The 27,970-nt window shown below is 38.9% G+C and overlaps 1 protein-coding gene across 6 annotated transcripts; it reads left to right on the top strand.

Moving 5' to 3' along the window:
- The first annotated feature begins 114 nt into the window (after positions 1–114).
- On the top strand, positions 115–14,033 carry LOC149146068 (uncharacterized). 6 transcript variants are annotated; one of them, XM_089453159.1, is made up of 5 exons: positions 115–341; positions 433–670; positions 10,329–10,494; positions 13,360–13,452; positions 13,635–13,764. In XM_089453159.1, the coding sequence occupies exons 2-4, from the start codon at positions 434–436 to the stop codon at positions 13,425–13,427; spliced, it is 471 nt and encodes a 156-aa protein (XP_089309285.1). In that variant the 5' UTR covers positions 115–341; position 433; the 3' UTR covers positions 13,428–13,452; positions 13,635–13,764. The 6 variants fall into 6 exon arrangements, with proteins under 6 accessions (XP_089309285.1, XP_089309283.1, XP_089309284.1 ...); XM_089453157.1 differs by having other exon boundaries at positions 116–341; positions 13,625–13,764; XM_089453158.1 differs by having other exon boundaries at positions 119–262; positions 13,625–13,764.
- The last annotated feature ends 13,937 nt before the right edge of the window (positions 14,034–27,970 follow it).

Here is a 27,970-nt window from a genome sequence, read left to right as displayed (position 1 = left end):
ACTAGTGATGTGAAAATAAAAAAATGTATTTACCGTTTTTCACTATGAAATTAGCATTTTTGAAAAAGGTAAAGCTTTACTTTTCTTTACAAAACCCCTCCCAACCCAAACTTCATTTACGTTCTAGAACAAGAAGGAGGATCTGTTCGCTTTTCGCAGGGCGGGAGCGAAAACGAGATTGCAGAGATTTGCGAATTAGGGTTTACCAGTAGCAGACACTCGAACCCCACGATCGGTTCTTCAGTCCATTGACGGCGCCAAGGTATGTTCCATTTTTAACTTCAATGGATTTCCACCCGCACATTCAGTCTTCCACACAGAGAGGAGTACACGCATTTCAGGTTTCTGGTTCAAAATCCAGTGTGTTTTTAGCAGCCACTCTTGTATGTTTAGGTTTTAATCTCTGTGTTGCAATCTGTTACTGTTTGCAAGGATGGCGCTGGCATTTGATGAGTACGGGAGGCCATTTATCATAATAAAGGAGCAGGAGCAGAAGACCCGAATCAGAGGCTTAGATGCTCAGAAGGCCAACATTGCGGCCGCCAGGTCCGTTGCGAGAATCCTCCGCACCTCACTCGGCCCCAAGGGAATGGACAAGATGCTCCAGAGCCCCGACGGCGATGTCACCATCAGTAAGCTTCTCTTCCATTTATTGAATCTCTATTTCTGGGTCGGTAAAACCCCTTAAAAATCTAAAAATCTGAAACTAAGTAGAATTTATTTTAAAAAACTTATGATTCGTAAGTAGCAGTTACTTTAAAAAATTTATAGGTTTTCCGAAAGGAGTGAAATAAGCAAATACTCTGCGATCTGCTTACTCTTCCTCACAAACTATGAGGCCCGCCGAGCTAGATGCTCTACATACGACGCTGACTGCCTACGAAAGCTCCCGAATGGGTGAATGCGTTGAGATGTCACTAACATTGAGAGATAGACACTTTCCAGGGATCTACTTGCCGTAGAGGTACTTTTGGCGGGCTTTTCACTAACCAAGAAACTTCGTTTACAAATTATTTTGCTCAAAATAACACCAATTGCTCGACAGCAGAAGGTTCATAAAGAAATGGAAATAATAATTTTAAGAAGAATTTCGGAATAAAGAAATAAATTATATAAATGTCCACAAATCATGAAAGGACATTAGGTTAATGGGACTAAAACTATATATTGATGCTGGAGTGCTTAAAGGTATTCGCTGAAAAGGAGAGACTACAAATAAGATTTCAGATTTAACAGAATGACGAATGATAAAATAACAAAGGGGTGATTATCTCAATTGTTTTTAGCCAATGTTGTTGAGCATCTGGCTGGTTCTGGTTACGTGTTAGTAGGTAACCAGTTTAAATCCCCCAGATTTAGGTGCACTAGTCTATGTCAACAGTTTTACGAAGAATGCCATTCACAAATATGGAGAAGCATCTCTTGGATTTCCTTATCAGATTTTCAAGGGTTATAATAACAGATAAACCTGATACAATGAAGACGAGCATCTGGCTGGTTCTAGTTACGTGTTAGTAGGTAACCAGTTTAAATCCCCCAGATTTAGGTGCACTAGTCTATGTCAACAGTTTTACGAAGAATGCCATTCGCAAATATGGAGAAGCATCTCTTGGATTTCCTTATCAGATTTTCAAGGGTTATAATAACAGATAAACCTGATACAATGAAGACGAGACTAATAGCAGAAGCCTAGAAAATAAATAAGTCCTAATTTATCTAAGCGTCAAAGGAGAGGTATGCAGGGCCATAAACCAGGCTGGATTCTATCCTGGCAAACTTTATTGAAGCTCATCGGACTGCAAAGTTTGACGGGTTACGTGTGGAAGGGAGAACCCTGGTGATGGGTGTCTGTCTAGTGTCTACAAGATATAAGCTGAGAATTATAGCTTTTGTAAGATAGCATACCTAGATGGCCTTGTGGATTATCTGGATGATCTCAACTGTGCTTGGTAAGGGTGCTTCTGAATCACTGATCATCTGTTATTTTTGCTCATGACTGGTGCATCTACCGGGTCATCGATGCTTCATCCAGCTGAAAAAATGATGCAATCAATCTAGTGGATCTGGGTCTGGAGGACTCATGCATGTCCTGCTCTTAGAGTATTTGGTTCGCTTTACTTTGTTCTTGAATAATGAACTCTGCTTTCACTGTTGTGGGGAGATTCCGGTCTTAATGGATTTTTTGTTGTCATTTCAAAATTTGTAGTGGAGATAGTGGATAAAAGCCATGCACTGCAACAATGCTCCCAGGCAGATAATTTCATTAAATTTTGGAATCTAATAAGAAAAATCGAAATCGAGTAATAGTTTGTGTGGGAAGAAAAGAAAGTGAGAAAAAAAATCTCTTAGCTTTGAGCTTCATTTATGTGTACTTTGTATAACGGCTACTTGGTTAACTTAGTAGGTCAGTCTTTATTATCTAAAATATGCATATTGAAGATTGGATATCACGGCAGTTTCTCCCTCTCATCGCCATTGTCAACATGGTCGTCAGTGAGCATCTCTACATGAACAAAGGATCTATTTGCCCTTTTAATGTTAACAAATTTATAGTTAATTATATAATAAATATTTTGATGTACATGTACATGAGGACTGATTGGCGCCGTGAGCAAATCCAGGCAAGGGTAGGGGGTTCAAGAATTTTAAGGAAGGTTACCTCTTGTTCATAATTGTTGTGACAATTTTTCTGATTACTGGAGGTTCAAGAATTTCAAGGAAGGTTGCCTCTTGTTCATAATTGTTGTGACAATTTATCTGATTACCTTGACCTCCCTGATTTCAGCATACGTGTAACTAGGAATGGCTATAAACCATAGTAGCAAAATTTGAATCCGAATATGTATTCAAATACAACTCAGTATGGAAAATACCTAATAAAGAAATGCAGCATGGTTCCAATATGGAAATCTATATTTATCAGTATGAAAATAAGCGTTTTGTTCCATATTTTAGAAGAATTTCATCCTCAGAACACACTAAAACCAGAAAAAGCAATTTATTCTTTGAAAATTTTGCAATGTAGTTTATTTTTAAGTGTTTTCTTACTGTTATTTTTATTTTTTTGAGGTTTTTGCTCTGTTTTTTTGGGGCTTATATGTTGATGGGTATCAAAGACATTATAAGGTAAGTGAACTGTTCTGTATCTGCATTGCAGTGAAAACATACTGAATTTTGTACTATTGCCAAATTTCCATATAATAAAGAGCAATATGACCAAATCTTGCTACTATGCTATAAACTAGATTTCCAGCATTGAAATCCCCTTGTGTATTCAGCTATGGGTCCTGTGGGTCATCTCGACTCCCTCCATGATAGTCCTTAGAACATATTCAGGTTTGTATTTGTTCAATAGAAATGTAGGGAAACAAATATTCCTTTCAAAGGTGTAAGACTCTGTCACCAAGCAATATCTAATGTGCCTAAACATGGTTCTATCAACCCTATGGTTGTCTTGTGGTATTTTTTCTTGCTTCTCTGTTCTACACTACTTGGACACTCCATAACATTTTTCTACATTTTAATCATGCTAATTATAGAATGATTGTTAATTTTAGATAACAATGGTATGTTCTTATGCTTTAGAGCAATTTACGTCAATTTTCCTTATTAGCCCAATATAAATTTCCAGATTAGCAATCACATAAATATTGAGAGTATTTGCAGATAGAACATAAACAATAAGAATAAGACAAGTCAAGACAAGAGGGCACAATATTTGGCGGATGCTAGAGAAAAACCCCAATGTGGGGAAAACCCTTTGATCAAATCTTCTTATTATTCTTCAAAAGTTCAGCACAGAGAGAGAGAGAGAGAGAGAGTACATCATACAAAATTACTTGCCCAATCACTGTCAAAACAGTCCAGCCAAACAACAGTTAACAAGATGTTGTAACCAGAAAGTTAATGCTAGTCAAACCAACAAAAATCTCCTCCAAATGAGCTCAGCCAAACCCAGTCAATTCGGCCTCATAATAAGATCTTCATCTTCCAAATTTAGTTGAGATTTAATTTCTACACAGCTCAGCTTCGTAGCTTCATTGAACAGCAATAGCAGAGCTGCTTGGTATGTTGTTACTGCCAAATCTATTACCGATGGCTCTTGGCTCTACACAGTTCATATGGCTCACGATGTATAAGACTTTGTTCCTCTGCATTATGTATAACATTAACACACAGGTCGACTGACACGTTCCTCTACAACAAAGTCAGTTTGACTGAATGGCATCAATCTGCATTGCTTCTCTGCGACATATTTTGGCATTGATGCATAGTTAATATGGAATCGATACTCCATATATATGTAATCTAACCAATAGCGTCAAAATGGCATCATCTTATATGACCATGGAAATAACTCCTAATGAAGACTGTAATCTTACAGAGACCAGCATAAATAAACATGTTGAGTTTAAGATACATAAGGCACCGTTGAGTATTTTTTAAGTGACAAGACACCATTGTTGAGAATTCGATGTTTATATGTAATCTAACCAATAGCATCAAATGGCATCATCTTATATGACCATGGAAAGAACCCCTAATGAAGACTGTAATCTTACAGAGACCAGCATAAATAAACTTGTTGAATTTAAGATCCACAAGGCACTGTTGAGTTTTTTTTTTAAGTTACAAGACACCATTGTTGACAATTCGCTGTTTAGATTCAAGTCTAGGGCATATAGTTGGCATAGTAAGAAAAGATATGTTGCTCCCTCAGAACTCACTGATACTTCTCACTGGCACTAGCTAGTAAGGTGACTATCAAGAAGTGAAAGGAACAAATCTCTATGATACCAAAGATCATCTGACTTCACTTCTAAGGAATGTCAGACTTTTGTTGTGTCTTCAATCTCCATAATAAGTCCAGGAGTATCCACCGATCTTCATTCTCTGAAGCATTGATCTATCTCATTGGTATAATTTCCTTTGCCTATCTTCAATATCATAATCAAGGAAGAGCATATGCATGGGCAGATTGTTCTGGCAGTCAGTGATATTGTTGACATCCACTGTCAATACTATTAGCATTTCAAAATCAAAACTATCTTCTACACTTGGGGTTTCAGACGAAGCAGGGTTTCAAATCATAACCAGTGTGAAAAACCATTGGAGTTGGGGGCTCTTTGACTAGGTTCTGAAAGTGCATGCTATTTGTAAGATTGGTGTAATGAAAGGAAGGGTAAAGAGGGTATAGCCAAAGTAATTGATAGGTTTCTGGTGGACACCAAAATTAGGCTATACCTACCTTCAGTGACAATGGAATTCACAACCACCAAACCCAAATTTTATATTTTTTAGGCACTAGCTGGAGTAGTGGATAAAACCACCACTCCTTTAGATCCAAATAATTTTAACTTCTATATCGATCCATCGCCACTTTATGTTATTTCCTTGTAGACGAAGGGATGGAACTCCCTGTCTGAAACATAAAACAAAATTTAAGGAACAGTAGCATGAGTCGAGCAGTGTTCTCTCCTCTGATGAGTTGTGGCACAAAAACCGTGCATTATCTAAGTCCCTCCTCTTTAAGGTAGAACTGGGTGACTGATTAGCTGACCTGGAAAACTTCTTCATCCTCTATTGCAAAACAGAGTATTTCTATGTTAGTCAGTCGAACTCACATGGAAAATCCAATCTGTGATATGTTTTATTTCTCTAAAATAAAACAAAATTAACCATATGTTGCATTACAGATTTGTTTTCGACTTGCATCTCAATCAGCGATATTAGGCTATATATCTCAATAAATTACTGTTTTCATTGTCACGTTCCAGGTACTCCTTTGAGATCAAGTCCTGAATTCTGGATTTTATTGCTTTAAGTTCGGGCTTGAATGTGCTTTGGAATTGTTCAACACACTCACTCAATAGTTGTTGCTGAGGTAAGATTTTTCTAGCCTTCATGATGAGAACTATTGTTGAATCTATTCAGAAATGTCTGTCTTCTTTTACATTTTCAATCACTCTATTCCTCTCATTTGCATTCATATCTGTAAGTGGAATCTTAATATTTTTCAACTTGTGCGAAAAGGGAGGATTGAATTCAAAATTATCACTTGTAGATATTGTTGCAGTGCTAGGTTCCTTTAGAAGAATCTCGATCTTGCCACATGAAACTAAATACAGAAGTTGAATAAGATCTTCATCTTCCAAATTTAGTTGAGATTTAATTTCTACACAGCTCATCTTCGTAGCTTCATTGAACAGCAGTAGCAGAGCTGCTTGGTATGTTGTTACTGCCAATTCTATTACCGATGGCTCTTGGCTCTACACAGTTCATATGGCTCACGATGTATAAGACTTTGTTCCTCTGCATTATGTATAACATTAACACATAGGTCGACTGGCACATTCTTATACAACAAAGTCAGTTTGAATGAATGGCATCAATCTACATTGCTTCTCTGCGACATATTTTGGCACTGATGCATAGTTAATATGGAATCGATACTCCATATATATGTAATCTAACCAATAGCATCAAATGGCGTCATCCTATATGACCATGGAAATAACTCCTAATGAAGACTGTAATCTTACAGAGACCAGCATAAATAAACATGTTGAGTTTAAGATCCATAAGGCACCGTTGAGTATTTTTTAAGTGATAAGACACCATTGTTGAGAATTCGATGTTTATATGTAATCTAACCAATAGCATCAAATGGCATCATCTTATATGACCATGGAAAGAACTCCTAATGAAGACTGTAATCTTACAGAGATCAGCATAAATAAACTTGTTGAATTTAAGATACACAAGGCACTGTTGAGTTTTTTTTTTAAGTGACAAGACACCATTGTTGACAATTCGCTGTTTAGATTCAAGTCTAGGGCATATAGTTGGAATAGTAAGAAAATATATGTTGCTCCCTCAGAACTCACTGATACTTCTCACTGGCACTAGCTAGTAAGGTGCCTATGAAGAAGTGAAAGGAACAAATATCGATGATACCAAAGATCATCTGACTTCACTTCTAAGGAATGTCAGACTTTTACTGTGTCTTCAATCTCCATAACAAGTCCAGGAGTATCCACCGATCTTCATTCTCTGAAGCATTGATCTATCTCATTGGTATTACCTCCTTTGCCTATCTTCAATATCATAATCAAGGAAGAGTGTATGCATGGGCAGATTGTTCTGGCAGTCAGTGATATTGTTGACATCCACTGTCTGTACTATTAGCATTTCAAAATCAAAACTATCTTCTACACTTGGGGTTTCAGTCGAAGCAGGGTTTCAAATCATAACCCTGCAAAAAGTTTTGAATAACAGTAAGAAGATCTTCATCAAGTTTGAGCTTTATCTAGCAGCGGGGCTGCTCCATTTCAGTAGTATGAATGACTTGTTTCAAGTATGGTAGTAAGGATGACCAGGAAGAACAATCTGTACAGAATGGAGCTGAAGAGACACAAGAATTCAAAGTTGGAGAAAATATACAACTTGTGAAAGTAGACACAGTGGCTAGCAACCAGGAACCTTCTAACATGGGTGCTCCATTGAAGATGCCTATGCTTACAGAAGGCCTTGATATGTCTTCTTGCTTGAATTCTTTGTTTGGTACTGGACTTTAGTGATCCATTAGATAAGCCAAATCTTATGGAGAGTAATGATGCATTATTTTGTTCAGGTATTGATGATTCTCTTCCAGAAAATATCTCAGAGATTTAATTTAATTTCTACACAGCTCATCTTCGTAGCTTCATTGAACAGCAGTAGCAGAGCTGCTTGGTATGTTGTTACTGCCAATTCTATTACCGATGGCTCTTGGCTCTACACAGTTCATATGGCTCACGATGTATAAGACTTTGTTCCTCTGCAATATGTATAACATTAACACACAGGTTGACTGACACGTTCCTCTACAACAAAGTCGGTTTGAATGAATGGCATCAACCTACATTGCTTCTCTGCGACATATTTTGGCACTGATGCGAGGAGAGATACATTATAGAGCTACTTAGAGGGCTAGAGGTGGATTATTGTATAACACATATGCTAGGGAGTCACACCACAATCCAAGCTTTCTCTTTTAGTAGGCTTTAGTGTGTTACTGCTGTGGCATGCATTATGGCGATACCATCCCTACAGGAGCTATGGTCATTATTAGAAAGATTTCTGGTGAGCTTAGTATGCATTGATACAGTGGTTTTAGGAGATGGTTTATAAGGAGTGCAATGCAGATGTTGAGTGTAGAAACATACAGATCACATATGGAAATTTCATTATGGCTTTCTAGTGGGAGTGATTAGCTTGTTGGAGACCAGAACTTCAGATGCTACCGAATACAGAAAACACTCTGATTTTCTTTTTTGCCTGCCTTTCTCGAAACCTCGTTCTGGATAATCCACTCATCGGAGGTATGAAAGTGAAGGACTTGAAATACCAACCTTCATCTCCCAGATGCTGGGAACTTGGGAGAGAATGCTGGATGGTTTCAAGATCTCACTTCTGTGGAATATGGTTTCAATATTTTCATGCTGATCCTGAGACCCCGGGTGAGCAATCTGTCATTAGCAGATCCCAGTCTTTAAGCAGTTAGTCCTGTTTGGACACTAGGAGATCCCTCTTTAGCTCCTTTTACTGCTTTCATGAACCCCACCCATCTTAGTTACTGGTTCCTTAGCTCCTTTCGGTCGCAAGAGAGAGGATACGTTACGTAACGAGTCTTTATGTGCAAGATTGGTCAAGCGAGATTCTTATTCCCGGTCAAAAGATCTGAATTCCGGGATGAATGGGGAACTGGTATTAACGTCCTCCTTTTATATCTAATTTGGCCAGTAGGTGGAGCACCGGTGTGCTGGCTGATTGCTCCTGGAGCGGTAGGGCCCCTCACTTTCTTTTGTTCGGCTTTCCCAGGTGATTGGAAGATCTGGCCATAGCTATAGGAATAAGCTGGGGGCGCTCTTGCCAGCCATTGTGGATTCGGTAATTGCTTGCCATTGTGAAAAGGTTGGAAGAGCTCAAATAAGAATAGGGGTCGCCTAATAATAGTAAGTAGGGCGACGCACTAATCTGAACCTATGGATGGAATCAGCCCAATCTATCTATCCTGTTGGCCCCGATTGGAATCCTGTAGGAAAAAACTGGCTTAGTCAATCAATGCTTGAGCAGAAACATCCCTCATCTCACCGCCCATCCGATATAGCTGGGCATCCGATCTAGGTCAGACCTCATCAAGGTGTCGAGCATCCATAAGGTAATCCGATCAATAAGCGAGAACGAGCGCATGAATGAACCCTTTATAAGTCAGGGGCCTGCCTGTCACTTCAAACATAAAATTGAGATTGATGTGCCTGGATGGATGATTTGGACTAGCTAGATGCCGGCCCACCTCCCCGCTGGCACTACTCCCGATATAGGGATTCGATCCAGCCAAAGCAGGTGCAGGGAAGAATCCAACCGGGCGATTAGTCTTTGTGTTATGAGCTTTCTTGGTGGAAACATGTACACTGGTCTATGTGCCTCACTGATTAGTAATGTTATACCATCCTGTAATAAAGAGACTATAGATATGAAACCTACTCACTATCCATGGTACTTGTTGGCTCTCTCCCTCTTTCACACTGATCTAGCCTCTAAGATCTTTATAGAAATTTCTAAGATCTTTATAGATCTTTATATGAAACCAATTCTCAGACAGAGAAGAATGGATATCATGAAGAAAACCTAAATTTTATGGCTATAGAGGATGCAATTCCCAGAGGCTAGGCCAACAAGCCCTTCTGGGCTCATGGGGTTGACTTATTGGGATATTCTTTGGGGTCCAGGAGGCATGCCAATTTGCCATTTGAAGATCCTAATTCTCCTCGCCATTCGCAAATCGTTCGTCTGTGCTTATGCTCAGAGAGGACAGCTCAGCTTGAGAATGTAAGTTGATAATCTGTACTGATAGATTTATAGATAGTTTTGTAGCATTGCTGCAAGTCAATATCCAATACTGTGTACTGTTTGATTTAGTAGTGTCAGAGAAGTCATATGGGGAGGATAGGAATTATGTTATGCGGATATGAAGTCCATAAGGTTTATTTCCTAGTATCTAGGTCAATGAAGAGGATAGGAATTGTTTTGTAACTGTGGATAGGAAGTCCATAAGGTCTATAGCCTAGTGATAGCTAGGCCATAAAGTCTATTATCTTCCATGTGAATAGAGTTTATTGTCCACAAAGAGTTTATAGTCCATGAGGTCTTACATTTGTGCATTGTTAATGCCAGTAAATGCACACTAGGTTTTGTTCTCTACGTTATATCATTATAAATTAATGAACTATAAGTTCTATGATTTCATGAGTATCAATTTTGATGTTGATGGATTGCCATCACAGGTTTGCAAGACAGAAAGAACAACAATGTGTGGAGCTTTAACAGCAGCTGGGCTTAAAGCCACTTCCGTTCTCAAGGAGCTTGGCAATCGCTGGGAGCATTACTCTGTCATAACTCTGGTTGACTGCAGAAGCCTCGTTGGCAGCAGCCTATCTGATCATAGTGTTGGTAAGGTTTTGCCAATTCCATATTTGCACATTGCTTTATTTTATTTTGAATTACCATTGCTGCTTCAAAGTTTTGTCTAGTTTTCACAGTATGTTTTTGTATTTATTTACAGTTATCGGTTTCTGTAGGTTTAATTTATTTATGGCATGATTTCTTGCACTCTATGAACTGGGTTTTTCTAGTGTGAGCAGTCATGTTGTTCATGGTATATATGTTGTACAGATACACTTGTATTCAGTAAGAAAGCAATTGTGTGTGGTTCTATCAGCTACAAACAGTATTAGTATATCTCAATTTGTATACCCTTTATTTTTTTATTAATTTTCTTCTGATCAGTTGTGTGAATATTTGTATTGCTTCCCTTGACCCTTATTTTGGTTTCTTGTGGGCACGAAGGTTTCTACCATTCTTCTATTATGAATACCCATCATATCAATGAAACAGGGGACTTTTGAGAGCTGGCCAGACAATACTCAAATGCACTTGATACATCTATGAGGAATCGAAAACATTTCACAGACATGAGTGATGTCAACTTCCTTATGTGCCAAGCAATTCAACATCCTTATTTAACTCCATCATCTTCACTTCGCACTTCACTTATTGTTGTATTTGAAGGTCCCATGGTGGACGAAATGGATGAATTGAAAAGGGCAATAGGTTTAGAGGATTATATGGGATGCTCTTCTGTTCATGGAGTAGGACCTTCTCTTGCAGTTTTTGATACAGTCAGAAATGGAGCTTTGGATTGTGCATGTGTATATCCCGCATCTTTGCATTCCAGAAAACAAATGCAAACTTTAATTAACTGTATGAAGAGTATCCTCATTGGTGCTGCTAAGCTCTGAGAGAAAGTGTCAGGTGCAGACCTTGACAGAAACCTGACTGTGCAAATGGGATAAAGGATATCATCTAGGAAAATCTTATGTAGCCATTGTTTTCGTTCATGCAAAGCAGTGTTTTTTTGTAGCACAGACTTTTATCATTAAATACTACCATATGATAAACAACGATCTTATCTATCAATTTGCAAGTATTGTTTATATTTTTCCCTCATATCTTTTCAGAGTGAGAATCCCAATTTCAATTTATTGAAAATAAAAATACACAAGTGTGGCCAAGCTCGGAATCCTATTGAGACAATAAGATGCAAGAGAATACACTGAGTCCTTATGTCCTTGGAGCACCTACTACATGAGAAAATAAAAAAAAAAATCACCTAGTTAATTCAAGGAAAATGATATAGCCTAAATCCAAAGAAATGCAGAGGTTCCATCTTTCCATAGGCGCATAATAATATTGTATGCATAAGAGATAACATATACATAACACAAATATTCTCTGCTTTCTTTTATCTGTTGTCACCCAGATGGCCCTGGTTAGTTTTGTAGTCAAAAGTGGTCAAATCTTGTAGTCAATGGCTACAGAATTATTTGATGTTGTTGTCTGACATAAGGTTGTTTGCTTGTGCTGTAGTTGATCTATAAACTGAAGTATAACTAGAGGTGTTCTAGTTTTCAGCGGATATTTTATAGTATCTGAGAATTCATATGTATAGCACAAAGAAGTTCAATGCAATTCTTCACTATTAAGAAATATGTTAATAGATAGTAACCTTGTTTTCCTATTAGTGAACAAACATTTACATTCAGTCGGTATACATATTACAGGATTTCAAAACAAAAGGCTCAGAGTCTTTATAGAAATTTCACATATGGAAATTTCATTATGGCTTTCTAGTGGGAGTGATTAGCTTGTTGGAGACCAGAACTTCAGATGCTACCGAATACAAAAAACACTCTGATTTTCTTTTTTGCCTGCCTTTCTCGAAACCTCGTTCTGGATAATCCACTCATCGGAGGTATGAAAGTGAAGGACTTGAAATACCAACCTTCATCTCCCAGATGCTGGGAACTTGGGAGAGAATGCTGGATGGTTTCAAGATCTCACTTCTGTGGAATATGGTTTCAATATTTTCATGCTGATCCTGAGACCCCGGGTGAGCAATCTGTCATTAGCAGATCCCAGTCTTTAAGCAGTTAGTCCTGTTTGGACACTAGGAGATCCCTCTTTAGCTCCTTTTACTGCTTTCATGAACCCCACCCATCTACTCCTGAACCTGGACCACCTGTAACTCCTGCTACTGATCTTTAGTCAAATCCATGAAGGGAGCATGCCAGGAAAGCATTTTTATTGTTGATGGCATAACTGCTGCAGGTCCAATTAGAGAAAAATTGTTTGATATGGACAGCAACAGAAAACATGAGGGATTCATTGACCCTGCCAAAATTGAGGGAAACAATGGCCAGGAAGCTGGAGAGAACCAAAATTTCGAAGTTGGAGAAAATATACAGATTGTGGTGAGCAAGTAGGAACCTTCCCAACTGGATACTCCGTTGAGGATCCATGAGGTTACGCCGGGATATAATATATCAACCTGTTTAAGCACCTTATTTGGCCTGGACTCTAGTATTCGATCCAAAAATTCAGAACTTAGAAAAAGTTACAATATATCCCCTTGTTTAAGTATGAATGAATCTCTTCTAGAAGACACAAAGAAAAGTCGGCAATGAGAGCATTCAGGTATTGAATTTTTCATTAAACATTATTTAGAATGTATTAATACTTATAAGTATCTTAAACATGTATTTGTGTGAAAATAAATTGAATTGGTTTATGTTTAAGGACAAGGCATCCAAGGCGAGGTTAACCAAGACAAAAGTCACTCATCGTAGTGGCCAGAAAGGTTTAAAAGCACTAATAACAACCTTTGTAAGTATATTAAACATGTGATATTTTTTTAATAAATTTTGTACTAGAAGAAAGTCATTGTTATCTAATTTCTCCCTATTTACTGATTGATAGGAACTAAAATATGGAAGACCTCCAAATCATTTGGAAAAGGAGGTGCTGCAGGAAAAGAGATGGGTTGAATTTGTTGTTTGGATGGACTCCATGGTATGTAATCTTAGTTGGATTTCCAATATACTTTTAAACCATATTTTCATTTTATTTTTTAGTACTATTAGATATTATATCTTACTTCATTTTATGGTTAACATTGTATAACAAAAACATGCGTTGTGTTATGTAATTAATACTAACATGTAATATTGATTTTTTTTGTCAGAATGCTATAGGTAATGATTGCCAAGACGATGATCCAAATTATGTTCAACATATATTAGGAGATGATGAGGATGAGGATGAGGATGATGGTGGTGAAGGAGGAGATGATGATGATAGTTGCGGTGTTGGTGATGATGTGGATCAGAGTAATGAGGATGGTCAAGATGATCATGAGGATGATCTTGGTGGTGGTAGCTAGGCATGCACATGCATTGTTTTTTATGAAGAAATTATTGTGTAGAATGACATTGTTATGTTTAGATGGGTGTTGTGAATTTACCCTATATCAATGAGACATTTTGATTTTGTAATCATACGATGAGTTTGATTTATGTATGTTGTTAATTTATCGTAGAATAACGATATTCATGAAATATTTTGATTTGTTAATCATATTTGAATTTTACTTGTTTTGATTAAAAATAATACTGATTTTATTAGTATTATGTTGCTATTTTATACATGTTTTGAAAGTTGTTAATGACACATTGTTATTTTTTTGGATGGATGTTGTCAATTTCTCTTAAATTTCTTTACAAATGATTTTGAATTGTGATATCTGCTTTAATGATATTTAGAAACTATCATATATTTCACTATGAATCTATAAAGGGGGTCATATATGTAAAGAAAAATATACTCTATATAAGAAGTCAAATGCGGATGTAACCATGGATGCAAAATTGAAAGTAAAATTGGATGTTAAACTAGGAATTAATACAAAATGCAGACAATTGACATACAAAGTGTTTTAAATTAGAAGTGAAAAATTGTGCAATAGTTGACACAGAAGGGAACAAAACATGGCATACAAAAGGATATCAAATTGGGCAAAAACAAGGACACATAAATGGGCACCAAATTAGATGCAAAAAAAGACAACAACTAGATGTAAAATAAGATGCAAAGTTGAACATTAAAAAAAAGCAAAAAACGTTACAAATTAATATGCCAAATGATGATGCAAATAATGGTGTAAATTTGGGATGCAAACTTGGGTGAAAAAAAGGAAAAAAAAAAGAAGAAAAGACATAAAACAAGATGCAAAATGGGGCTGAAAAAAGGTGAAACCAAGGATGCCATATTGGATGTAAAAAATGATTCCTAATCACATGCAAATTTAGGCTCGAACTCAGACACAAAATTATATGCAAATGTGGACACAAAATGAGGCAAAAAAAGATGCAAATTTGGATGGTGAAAACGATGTAAAACTAGACACCAAAAAAATGCAAAATTGGATGAAAAAGTCGGTGTAAATAATGGTGCAACATTGGACACAAGTAGACACAAAAAAATGGTGCAAAAAGGGGCATAAAATAGCTTAAAATTGGATGCAAAACTTGGTGCAAAAACAAATACAAAAGTAGACGTAAAAAATGGCTCTAAATTGAATGTACCATTAGACACAAAATAAGATGCAAAGGTGGACACAACACATGACTCAACATAAGATGCAAATATAAATGCAAATTTGGATGCTCAAAATGATGTAACATTAGATGCAAGAGATGGTGTTAAAAATGATGCAAAATTGGATGAAACAAATGACGCAAAATATGGTGCAAAATGAGATGGGAAAAATGGAGACAAATCAAACATAAATGTGGATGTAAAAAATGGTCCAAAAAAAGATGCAAAAATGGGCACAAAAATGGATGCAAAATTTGGTGCTAAATCAAATTCAACACATGGTGCAAAGATAGGCACCAAAGCTGGTGCAAAAATAGAAGCAAAAACTAGTGTAAGACTAGATACAAAACCTGGCGTAAGACTAGATGCAAAAACTGACACAAAATGGATGCATAAAAAGACGTTAAATTGGATTCAAAATACAGTGTAAACTTGATGCAAATGATGGTGCAAAAATGGAAGCAAAGAATGACACAAAATAGGAAGCAAAAGAGAATGAAAAATAGATGCAAAAAATGACACAAAACTAGAAGCAAAACCTGTCATAAAATAAGATGCAAATCTTGGTTCAAAATTTGACGCAAAAAATGATGCATAGTTTGGTGTAAAAAATGATGCAAAATCTAGCGTGAAAAAGGATGCAAAATCAGGTGCAAAAAAGGACGCTTTAAAAATTGTACAATAGAGCCAGATTTAGCGCCAGGTTGCTCATCACAATTACAAAAAAAATGCACTAAAATCTGGCGCTAAATCTGGCGCAAATCGCTGGTTTTGTTGTAGTGACTGGGTCTAGTAGTGTTGATCTCAGCATCTTCAGCTTTCTTTTCATGTCGGCATTGCTAGCTACCAAGTTTGAGCATGCTGCCTCGATGTGGTCACAACAGGCTAGTAGCGTGTAGGTCATGATGTCCGCCAGCACCTCTGTGTTTGCATCAATGATTGTTGGCCATAATGCCCTGAATCGATGTGTGACTTGATCAACCTGGGCTTGCAACTCTATATTTTCTTTCTTCAGGTGATCACGCTCTTCTGTTACCTCCTGCAACTGCTTTGTTTGCTGCTCATGTTCCTTGGCCAGATTCTCATGGATATTTTTGGCCCTATGCGATGCTTGTTGTATAAATGTAAATAATTGTGCCGACGACCAGTGTTGGAGTGTGTCAGCATGCATTGTACTAGGTTAGTGGAAATGTTGTTTTATGGGTAGGCCGCTAGCGATGGACTTTTTGGAGTGGGAGGTGTGTGAATGAGCTTGTTGTGACTATGGAGTGAATTGTGAAGTGGGGGAAAGATGCTAGGGTTCGGGACCGCTATGAGCTTTATCGAAAAAATTGGCCGGTACAGCTCAATCCTTTCTCCCTACATAATAGTTTCTAGGATTCCTCCTTGTGGTGGGTCTGACCCATGCATTAGTGATGCAAGTGATGTTGGTTGTGTACCATTGACAGAATTGGTGCCCTGTTCCTGCTCAGCTAACTCAACTTCTATTTCCACAGTAGTTTTTCGTCGACCTAACAGGGGGTTTTTGACAGGGTCGTGGAGGTGGAGGCTACGTGCGGGCATGATTCTCACGACTGATGTAAAGCAGTGGAAGTGATGGTGGGAATCTCTTCAATTATGGGAGATGTAGAATTGAGGGCTCGACCTCGTAAGTAAGGTCAAAAATCGGGGTTGGTGGAGAATTTTTTAGCTTTTTGATGACCAGTCTGTGGACAACTCGTTTCTTCTTTGGCTTGGGGACCATTGGTTGAGAGGGAGAGTGGGCTACTCCCGTGGGTAGTTGCATGGCCGGCGGGGTTGTGATAATGGGTGAGAACATGGTAGAACCTTGAAATTGAGTAGGGTAATTGCTCTCACCTGATTGTCCTTCAAAGCTGGTAATTGTTCGCCTTAGCTCGAACATTTTCTCCTCCATTTGGAGCACCATGGGGTGGAGGACATCTTCTGTTGGGTGCTTCCTGATGCTTTCCTCCACATCTCCCCCTTGCGCCTGCTACTTCAAGGCCCTGAATAGGTAGTTGTATTTCTTGTCTGTGATTTCACATGCCACTCCGAGCCATGATCCCACCTCCTTGTATAGCGCTACTGCCATTAGAACGAACCTCTGTGGCCTCATCTTAAAGGTCTCTGGGTGGAAATACCGTGGTCTAAGATAGGTGTGTGCATGTGAGGCTCCCAACCAAACCTCTTCTGAGAATTCGTCTAGCAGAGCCTTTGGTATCCTCTCCGTTGACCTGATGGTGTCTAGCATCTACTCATACCAATCCTTGAAAGTTATCTCATTTATCTCTTTCGTGTTGGGGTCTCCCGATGCCCTCCATGGGTCATAGCGAAGTGCTATCGGTTGTCCTTCGACAATGGTCACCATTTCACTTTCCTTCAATGGCCTCCACTCCCACATTTCCAAAGACATCAAAATGTACCTGAACCTGAAACTAGTACCCCCCTGTACACATCTTCACAAGCTTCAAACAGCTCATTAAGAACAAACACGGACCAGTTAAGTACCTCTCCCTGGCAGCAATGTTCCGCAACCGAAATTGTGTCCAGTGTGCATTCATTCTTCGTATAATGTCTCATGGTTTTGCCTGCTATGATGTAGCAGAAAAATCTGTTGTTGACCTTGTTGATCAAATCGAGATTCACTCCTCTTCCACCCCGCTCAGTCCCATATCTTTCATAGATGTTATCTTCAGTCTGTTTCTTAGCTCTCTTAGTCCCTATTGAAATGGTGTGCTCACTGCCTTCCCTCCTACTGAAAACCCTGTTAGATGATTAATATCATCCACATGAATTGGATACTCCTTGTCCAGCCATAGTGATCCTCCGTGCATCCTGCTTGGCAAAATTTTGGTACACTGCATTGCGGAAAATTGAGTGTCGAACACAGGTAAGCTTCTCAAATGGAGTAAATTCGACCTTTGTATCCCTTTGAAATCCTCCTTGATACTAGAGGTCTTGGTTTCATCCTCCCTTTGGATGTCCTCGGCATAAATTTCCCTTTTTAGAGCTAGGAACTGGAAGCAGTGCATAAGATCATTGTCGACCAGATTCGCCTTATCATATTTTCCATACAAATTATCAACCACTTTAATTCGTTCGTCTAATGAGTCCTGTGGAACTGATACAATTCCCTTCGCCATATCCCTTCACCTTTGGTAAATGATCTATACCTGAGGTTTCTTACTTCTATGTCTCTGCAACTATTCTTCAGAGTGGACCTGTAATTCTCCTGCTATCTGCAATTGAAATTCTGGAGTTTCCTTCATTATCTTACGAGTTAAGTAGTTGGACTTGACACGACGTTTCCTGACTGACTGGACCTTAGCAACTAATTACTCTGGGAACCTTCCCCATGTGTTTTAGTTATACCTTTCTATCGTCGGCCGACCTAGACCTGACAACCATGACGTGGACTGGGAAAGTATAGAGTGGGCTGCATGGCATATTTATTTTTCCGTGATGGGGTTATTTATTAACTAAATTCATGCTTAATGGGAAAATATTTTGTGGTTCCTACTTTGACAGTTGCATTATTGGTTACTTAATATGAAAATGACTACCGGTACGGCGGACAGGACAGGTACAACATGTGATCATAAAGACTGCCAAAAGTGCATGCCTACATGTACCTTGTGTACTGGGACTACATGTGTGACTATTAATTCTACTTTTCTTCCCCCCCCCCGACCACAAATAGCTTGCAAAGTGTTGAAGTTGTTGCCGCAACCTTATTGTCCTTCTGCTTATTTCTCTGAAAAAACCCATGACTCTACCTAGTAGCTTATTATAACTGGCAGACTTTTTTCTTTCTTTTCTTTTTTCTTTTTTCTTTTTTTTTCTACCTACTTGCGGGATCTACCTGTTGTTTCATTCTATTCTGTTCCAACACGGGGTTATCATTTAAGAGTTGGAGAACTTATTGTTGATGGTCGATGTGATGTTCCATTGCTTGAACCTTAGAATTTTCTCTTAAATATAATGTGATGGATGGTGGCTGATATCCATAAAGTGCCATAAATGGGGTCATTTTTGTTGCAGTATGGAAGGAAGTGTTATACCACCATTCAGCCAGAGGCAACCATTTGACCCATTGTGTCTATTTATCAAATACAAAGCAATGAATATATCCTTCCAAACATTTGTTTACTATCTCAGTTTACCCATCAGATTGAGGATGATAAGATGAGATATGAGCTAACTGAGTACCAAGATAAGAAAATAATTTTATCCAAAAATTTCCAGTGAAAATGGGATCTCTGTCACTTACAATAATCTTTGGGTTTCCATGTAGCTTGTGAATTATTTCCATAAATGCAGTAGAAACTGTACTGGCTTTAAATGGATGTGATAATGCAAAAAAGTGTGCATACTTGGTAATTCTATCAACTACCACCATGATGACACTCTTTCCTTTAGACTTGGGTAAACCTGTGATAAAATCCATTCAAACCTCCTCCCAACTTTGGCTTGGAATGGATAAAGGTTGTAATAGGCTTGGGGTATTAATTGTTTCAACTTTATTTTGTTGGCAAACCAAACATTCCGCCACAAACTTTTAAATATCCGATTTAAGGCCATCCCAAAAAAAATCCTTCTTAACCCTGTGGTAAGTTTTTAAAAATCCTGAGTGCCCTCCTAAGGGAGAAGTGTGCAATTCCATAAGAATATTTTGTTTGAGTTGGGAATTTTTACATAGGTATAAGCGATATTTGTACCATAACGAATCATTTTTCCAACTAAATGTATCGGATGTACTGGAATCTTGTTGTAACTTTCGAATACGTGCCCACACTTCTTCGTCATTCTTCCATTCCTCTGTTGCCTTGTTTATCCAATCTAGTTGGATAATAGAAATGGCGCACAACAATGCTTCCACATCATCATCCTTTTTTGAGAGTGAATCTACCACAACATTTTGCTTCCCTTTTTTGTAGATGATTTCAAAGTCATAACCCAACATCTTTGTGACCCATTTTTGTTGCTCTTCAGAGGATAATCTTTGTTCTAAAAAGCATTTAAGGCTATCATGATCCATTTTTACCTTGAAGTGTCTTCCCATTAGGTAGGGTCGTCATTTCTTAAGTGCATGTAGTATTGCCAACATTTCCTTCTCATAAATAGCTTTGTGTAAATACTTTCCCTTGATTGGATGACTTACGAAAGCACCGGGTCTTTCATATTGCATTAAAACAGCACTAATTCCATTTCCTAAAGCATCATATTCCACAATAAAGGTTTTTGTGAAGTCCGGTGTAGCTAAGACCGGTGCTTGGCACATTTCCTCTTTAAGATGTTCGAAGGCCTTTGTTACTTCTGGAGTCCATGAAAATGCATCTTTCTTCAATAATGTTGTTAGAGGTGCTGCTATTCTCCCATAATTCTTAACAAACTTGTGATAATACCCTGTCAACTCAAGAAATCCTCGCAGATGCTTTATGGATGTGGGGATTTTCCATTCCTTAATGGCTTTAATTTTTCTAGGGTCTACCTTAACACCTTCATGAGATACAATATGACCCAGATATTCCACCTCTTGTACTCCAAAGAAACATTTGGAGCTTTTTGTATATAATTGTTTCTCCTCCAATAGTTGTAACACCCTATCAACATGTTCAATGTGATCCTTCCAAGACTTGTTGTAGATTAGTATATCATCAAAAAATACTAACACAAATTTTCTAAGGAAGGGTTTGAAAATGGAATTCATCAAACCTTGAAATGTAGAAGATGCATTGGTAAGGCCAAAAGGCATGACCAAAAATTCATAATGACCCTCATGAGTTCTAAATGTTGTTTTTGGAATGTCTTCAGTGTTCATTCTAATTTGATGATATCCTGGATGAAGATCCAACTTGGTGAAGTAAATTGGTCCATGCAATTCATCCAATAATTCATCAATGACCGGAATGGGAAATTTATCTTTAATAGTGAGCTTGTTTAGCTCCCTATTGTTGGAAATAATACTGAGAGGGGGGCTGAATCAATATTATCAGGTTAATAATTTAATTTTCAACATTGATTTGTATACGCTACTTCAGCTTATTGAACTAATGTGTATACGCGACTGTACCTAATGCAACCAGCGTATATGCAGATATCTGTTAATTTACCCAAATTATCAGGCATTGAAATTTAACCAGTATATTAGGAATTTGTTAGACAGTGCAGTGAAACAGAGTAAAGCATGAAACACACATGAACACCAAGATATAAGGTGGAAACCCAATGTGGGTGAAAACCACCTGTTGCAATCGTCTCTATCTTCTTTTAATAATAAGAAATTTCTATTTACAATTTTTGTACTAGTGCAGTCTTATACCAGTACGCAGGCTTCTACCTACAGAAGGCTACAACCTTCTCTCATTCTCTAGATTCTACTGGAAGGGAGCTACAACTCCCTAGCTCTTGTACTAGATGATATGATTACTAGTACGTAGGTTCCGGCCTACAAAAGGCTACAACCTTCTCTTTTCTTCCAGGGACCATGTTTCATAAATTTTCAGACTGGATCCATCAACAACATCATTCAATCATTAAATATATCTGCATCAACCAATCTCCTTTTGAACCAAACACAACCGAATCGTTCAACCACTTTGACAACCCATTAATCTAATTATTCAGAATGTGGTCACCAGAATACAGTCACCAGAACCCAAGCTAGAACCCAGAACACTGCAACAACAAACAAGAGCAACTAAAACATATTTTATAAGGTATACGCTACTTCCATGTGTCGAACCTGCGTTCATACGTGCTTTCCTCAAGGCGAACCAGCATACAGATCTGCAAATCAAATTTATGATGTATACGCTGCTTGGATATGCATAACCAATGTGTATACACTTCTTTTCTAAAGTTGCGTAAAGATCTATAAATGATGATTTAAACATTACAACTATTCCAGACTTCAGTCATACCTAGATCATCATATTTACAGACTACAACATGCGTCAGTTATTCAGATACATGATCAAACCACATAAAAATAATTCACTTCAAGACTTAAGATCTTGATACATCATTAGATCTTATCCTTCATCAAATGCTAAGGTTCAGATCAAGCAGCACCATAAGCCAATAACCTGCATATTAGATCTCACTCTTCATCAGATATTCGATACTTGCACGCTTTGGCCTAATGATCATATCCTCCTTTTATAGTCTTAGGCCTTTCTCAATAACATGGACCAAAACCACTTAGGACCAATTGGACAAAATACCTAGGGTTAATGCCTCGTACCAGATACCTTGGACCAATACCATGGATCAAAATACCATGGACCAAATGCTTCGAACTAAAAATTTAGTTTTCCAAGGTATACGCACTTTTCCTTCCGTGAAAGTGCATGTGTACATAGACATGGCTTGTATACAGTGAACCTGCGTGTATACGTAGCTTGGTCAATGGTGAACCTGCGTATACCTCTCTTTCTTCATTCTGTGAAGACTGATATGTAATTATTTGTTGTTTACCTGCTATAATTTCATCTGAGTGAGTTGCCTTCTGAACTAATTCCTTGAAGCTGCCCTGCAATTCATCACATCTGTAAACACTACTGTCATGCATTCTGTCACATCTGATATCTCTTCTGTTGATCATCTAGTTACCATATACTGGTGAGTTGTTATGCTACAAGTGGGTTGCCATCAAGTACAACACATACATCATAATTCCAACAATCTCCCCCTTTGAACTTGATGGAAACAACCACACCAAGTCACTCTCCCCCTTTGACATCAAGGGAAAAGGGTCATGCTCCCCCTGAGTGCATGTTGAATTCTCTGATATGTTGATGTGTGTTGATTGAGCTGCCTCGATCAAGTCCATGCTCCCCCTAAGCATAAGCCAAGTCTGCAAAAAAATGTTCTAAAAGAAGAACATGACTCCATACATACATCACAAATGGCCTTCTTATCACCAATGACTCATACATACATCCATCTCCCAACCAAGTGGGGATATACCAAATTTGACTCATCCACCCAACCAAGTGGGGATATATCAATTATTTATACATGTCAAAAACAAGAAACATTACATCATCCATCCCATGCATAGTGGGGTTACAAATTAGGTCTTTTCATGACCGTTACATTAAAAGATATACATGACATATATAACAAAGACCAAATATCTAACAAGACCATGATAGTCATCAACAACTATCATATGGTCTGCACCATCACCAGCATCTGCCAACAACACACAAACTAGCAACCTGTATATGTCCATCATTAGTTCCCAAAATATCATCAACCATGTTCTCCCCCTGAGCCTGTTCCACCTGTTCACTGTCAGATCTTATCATTGCATATGTCAGTAAGAGATATCAAAGCATCATCATCAATGAAATATACATCAAGTTATCAACAACTTTATGAGGACCAATATATTTCCACATGTTATCAGCAGATTGAAACCATCATCAAACAGAGTAGATAATTGACAGAACCATAGCAGACCCCTTTTTTTTGAGTCTGGCCTACTGCTTTTCTTTAAACCAACATATATGTGACTCTGCCCAGAGAAACTTGCGTATGTATGCGACTACACTTCATGAAAATCGCGTATAACCACCTTTCTCTGAAAACAAAAAATAAGATTTAACAACGGGATGATGCAGAAACTACTCCCAGCTTTTTTCTGAGATATTCAAATATCTCTTTGGGTAGTGGTTTAGTGAATATATCAACAACCTATTCTTTGGAGGGAACATACTCCAATTTGACCTTTTGTTCAAGCACTTATTCACGTAGGAAATGATATTTGATGGGCATGTGCCTAGTTTTGGAGTGCATGATTAGATTCTTTGAAATACTAATGGCACTTGTATTATCACATAGAATGGAGATGGGTGGAGTACATGTGATCTAAATGTCTTGCAAGGTTTGCATCATCCAAAGTAGTTGTGTGCAACAAGATGCAGCAGCCACATATTCTGCTTCACTTGTAGATAATGCAATTAAGCTTTGTTTCTTGTTGAATCAAGACACTAACCTGGAACCCATATAGAATGCACCACCACTAGTGCTTTTTCTGTCATCAACACTTCCTGCCCAATTTGCATCTGTATATACATGAAGTGTAAGATCTGTATCTGATCCAGATTTAAGCAGGAACGCAACAAATTACAGAGATAACCATAAATACAGAGATGCGATAACCATAAAAATAGAGATGCAGCGGAAATAATACTTCATTTCATTACTGTAAAATATTGAAATATGCTTACAAACAGAAATGGAAAGAAACCAGCTAGGGCGATGGTAGCTTATCTCTGAGAAGAGATGTGGCGGCTACATGCCTCTGAACTGTTCCGAACTGTATTACAATGAGGCTCGAAGGCCTATTTATTGTTGAGAAACAATGGAAAACCCTTCACATACCGAAACCTAACCCTAGAAGATGAAACGCCAAATTGTGGGCCCCGTTTGGGTAAATTGGTACATCAATTTCCCGGGGTCGTAACTTTGGCATACGATCTCCGTTTGACGCGTACGATAGCTCGTTAGAAAGATCTATCCGAGTACTACCACTTTGGGGGGCAACATAAGGCTCGGTCGCCCCAGAATTCCAAAAAAACGTCGTTTAGGGCCTCAAAACGGCTCCGGAAGTTCAGGACCCGAAAAACTGCTAAAAATAGTAAACTGTGCTACAATTAAGGAAACTGAAAATGCTGAGAAAGACAATGGTGGGGGTCCAGGTGGGCCTGGCAGGTGGCCACCAATATCCACCTGGATCATTCCTCCCCCCTTAGGAAGCAATGGTCCCCATTGCGTTGAGTTCCTCCATCTGCTGAACTTGTCCTGCAATCTCTGATGTGTCCAGTGATGGTGGGAAGCATGGTCGACGATGGTCCACATTGAACATTTGGTGTAGGCGAAGGAATGGAGGAATGATGTGCTCCAAAGCATTGTTCCCCATAGCCTTGGTACTGTTGTAAGGACCATGTCGGTGTGGTCTGAGCTTCTGATGGGTTCTGGTAAGGCGTTCTTTCTGTCGATGCCACCAGACATTGTTGCCCACCTGAAACTTGTGTGGTACCCCTTTGGGTGAGGAGAAGTTGTTCCTGTGTTCTGTCATGACCGTATCCCTTTTCTGCTGCTGCTGCGTGGAGGAACCCTTTGCAGTGGTCATAGATGTAGCAACGATCTTCCCCTTATTTTGGGAGTGAACCAGACAGATGAATTTCCTGGTCTGTGATATGAGCTTGCTGCCTTTCTTGGTAGTGATCAAGGATGTGGCAGTAGGTGGGGCTACCTCTGGTATCCTGTATAATCAATTATTCAAAGAAATAATGACAGCACGAGGCCTTGACTCATACACAGCATGTCGCCTCCATAAGTATGGCTGGCCTAATAGTACATCACAAACATCCAGAGGTGTAACATCACACAATACCTCGTCTGTGAAGGGTTTGATGCTGTAGGGAAGGCGACACTGCTGGCGAACTTTCAGATCTCGTCCTTCATGAAGCCACCCGATACTGTATGGCTGTGGGTGTGGTGTAGTCGGTAGGCCCAACCGCTTCACGACCTCTGCTGAAACCGGGTTCTTTTGGCTACCACTGTCGACAATGAATTGCAGCGGTGAACCCTTCACCCACATCTGTGAGTGGAAAAGACGCTCCCCCTCCTCTGGATCTTCGGGCTCGTTTTTCTTGATCTTGGCAGTGGCAACAGTGGCGCTGGGATCCGCATCAATGATCTGCTTCCCTTTGCCATTCCCCTTGTCGGGTTCTGGCTCAGGGTCAGAATATGCATCTGATTCGGAAGCCTTCAACTCGGCCACCAACGACTGCTTGGTCCGACACTCACTTGTGTTATGAGTGGGACTCTTGTGGAACTCACACCACTTTCCTGTGTCCTTCTTCGGTTTCGTGGTGTTGTTCTCTTCTTGTGGCTTCGACGGGTTATCTTGGGTCACCCCGCCTTGGCTTTGTCCTTTGGGCTTCGGATTTGTAGATCCAAAGTCTCGCTTCTTCTGTTTGAACTTTTGCTCGATTTTGACAGCGTATCGGTATGCTGTGCCGAGTGAGGAGATGTTCAAGAACACCATCTCTTCTTGGATGTATTTGTGCAGGCAGCCGCGGTATTTGAGTACCAGATGCAGCTCAGAATCTTTGATACCCAACCGTGTGCGAAGGGTATGAAAAATGTTTGTGAACTCCGGCACATCTTGGTCTCGTCCCTGTCGCAGTGTGGTCCATTTGATGTATTTGTCCTCATAGCTCTGATACCACTGATCCAGATTTAAGCAGGAACGCAACAAATTACAGAGATAACCATAAATACAGAGATGCGATAACCATAAAAATAGAGATGCAGCGGAAATAATACTTCATTTCATTACTGTAAAATATTGAAATATGCTTACAAACAGAAATGGAAAGAAACCAGCTAGGGCGATGGTAGCTTATCTCTGAGAAGAGATGTGGCGGCTACATGCCTCTGAACTGTTCTGAACTGTATTACAATGAGGCTCGAAGCCCTATTTATTGTTGAGAAACAATGGAAAACCCTTCACATACCGAAACCTAACCCTAGAAGATGAAACGCCAAATTGTGGGCCCCGTTTGGGTAAATTGGTACATCAATTTCCCGGGGTCGTAACTTTGGCATACGATCTCCGTTTGACGCGTACGATAGCTCGTTAGAAAGATTTATCCGAGTACTACCACTTTGGGGGGCAACATAGGGTTCGGTCGCCCCAGAATTCCAAAAAAACGTCGTTTAGGGCCTCAAAACGGCTCCGGAAGTTCAGGACCCGAAAAACTGCTAAAAATAGTAAACTGTGCTACAATTAAGGAAACTGAAAATGCTGAGAAAGACAATGGTGGGGGTCCAGGTGGGCCTGGCAGGTGGCCACCAATATCCACCTGGATCAGTATCTCTAGGATACCATAAGCCAAAGTTTTGTTTTCCTTGAAGATATTTGAAAATTCTTTTGACTTCCTGAAGGTTTGATTCCTTTGGATTTGCTTGGAATCTTCCAACTATTCCCACTGCATGCATGATGTTCGGTCGAGTACCTGTTAGATAAAGCAGACTGCCAATCATGGATCTGTCAGTTGGTTGATGTGCTGTTGTTGATTCATCATTTGAACTAAGGCTACATCCTATTACCATTGGAGTACATACAGGTTTAGAATCTTCCATGCCATACTTTTTCAGGATCTGTTTGAGATATCTGATTTGTGAGAGAAAAATACCATCTTTATTTTGTTGAACTTGTAGACCAAGAAAATAGGTAAGCTCACCAAGCAAGGACATTTCAAATTCTTGCTGCATTATTGAAGCAAAATTCTGACTCATGGGTTCTTCGTTGCTACCAAAAATGATATCATCAACATACACAACATTTATTAGCAATTTACCAGTGTCCATCTTTGTATATAGATTGTTATCTGTTGACCCCTTTGAAAAACCCTGTTGGTGGAGATATTTGTCAAGATGGTAATACCATGCCCTTGGAGCCTGTTTTAGACCATAGAGAGCTTTTCTGAGTTTGCATACAAGTTTTGCATCATTTCCAAGAATGAATCCTTCTGGTTGTTCAATATAGACTTCTTCTAACTCTCCATTAAGAAAGGCAGATTTTACATCCATTTGGTATACTTTGAATTTCTTAAAACTAGAAAGAGCAAGAAATATTCTTATGGCTTCAAGTCTAGCAACAAGTGCAAAAGTTTCTTCCAAATCTATACCTTCTTGTTGAGCATGTTATCACTCAGGTTGTCCCTTAGCTCCTTGAGGGATACGGCCAAGGTAACCACAAACCAATCTTTGGACTGCAAGTGCTAGCCCACCAGCAGTCAGAGAGGGCTCTCTCTTTAGGATTTAGCTTTTGTTGATGATGATTTTAGGCTAGTTATTGAGTACAAGGGGTTTTGTTTTAGTTTTGGTGGGATGGATGATGCTTTCAAGT

The sequence above is a fragment of the Pinus tabuliformis genome, chromosome X, assembly GCF_031772625.1.
Source record: "Pinus tabuliformis cultivar Carrire ecotype Pingquan chromosome X, CPIR1, whole genome shotgun sequence".
In the NCBI taxonomy this organism is placed as follows: domain Eukaryota; kingdom Viridiplantae; phylum Streptophyta; class Pinopsida; order Pinales; family Pinaceae; genus Pinus; species Pinus tabuliformis.
The sequence above is the reverse complement of the archived record's forward strand: the minus strand, read 5'-3'. Positions and strand labels throughout refer to the sequence as shown.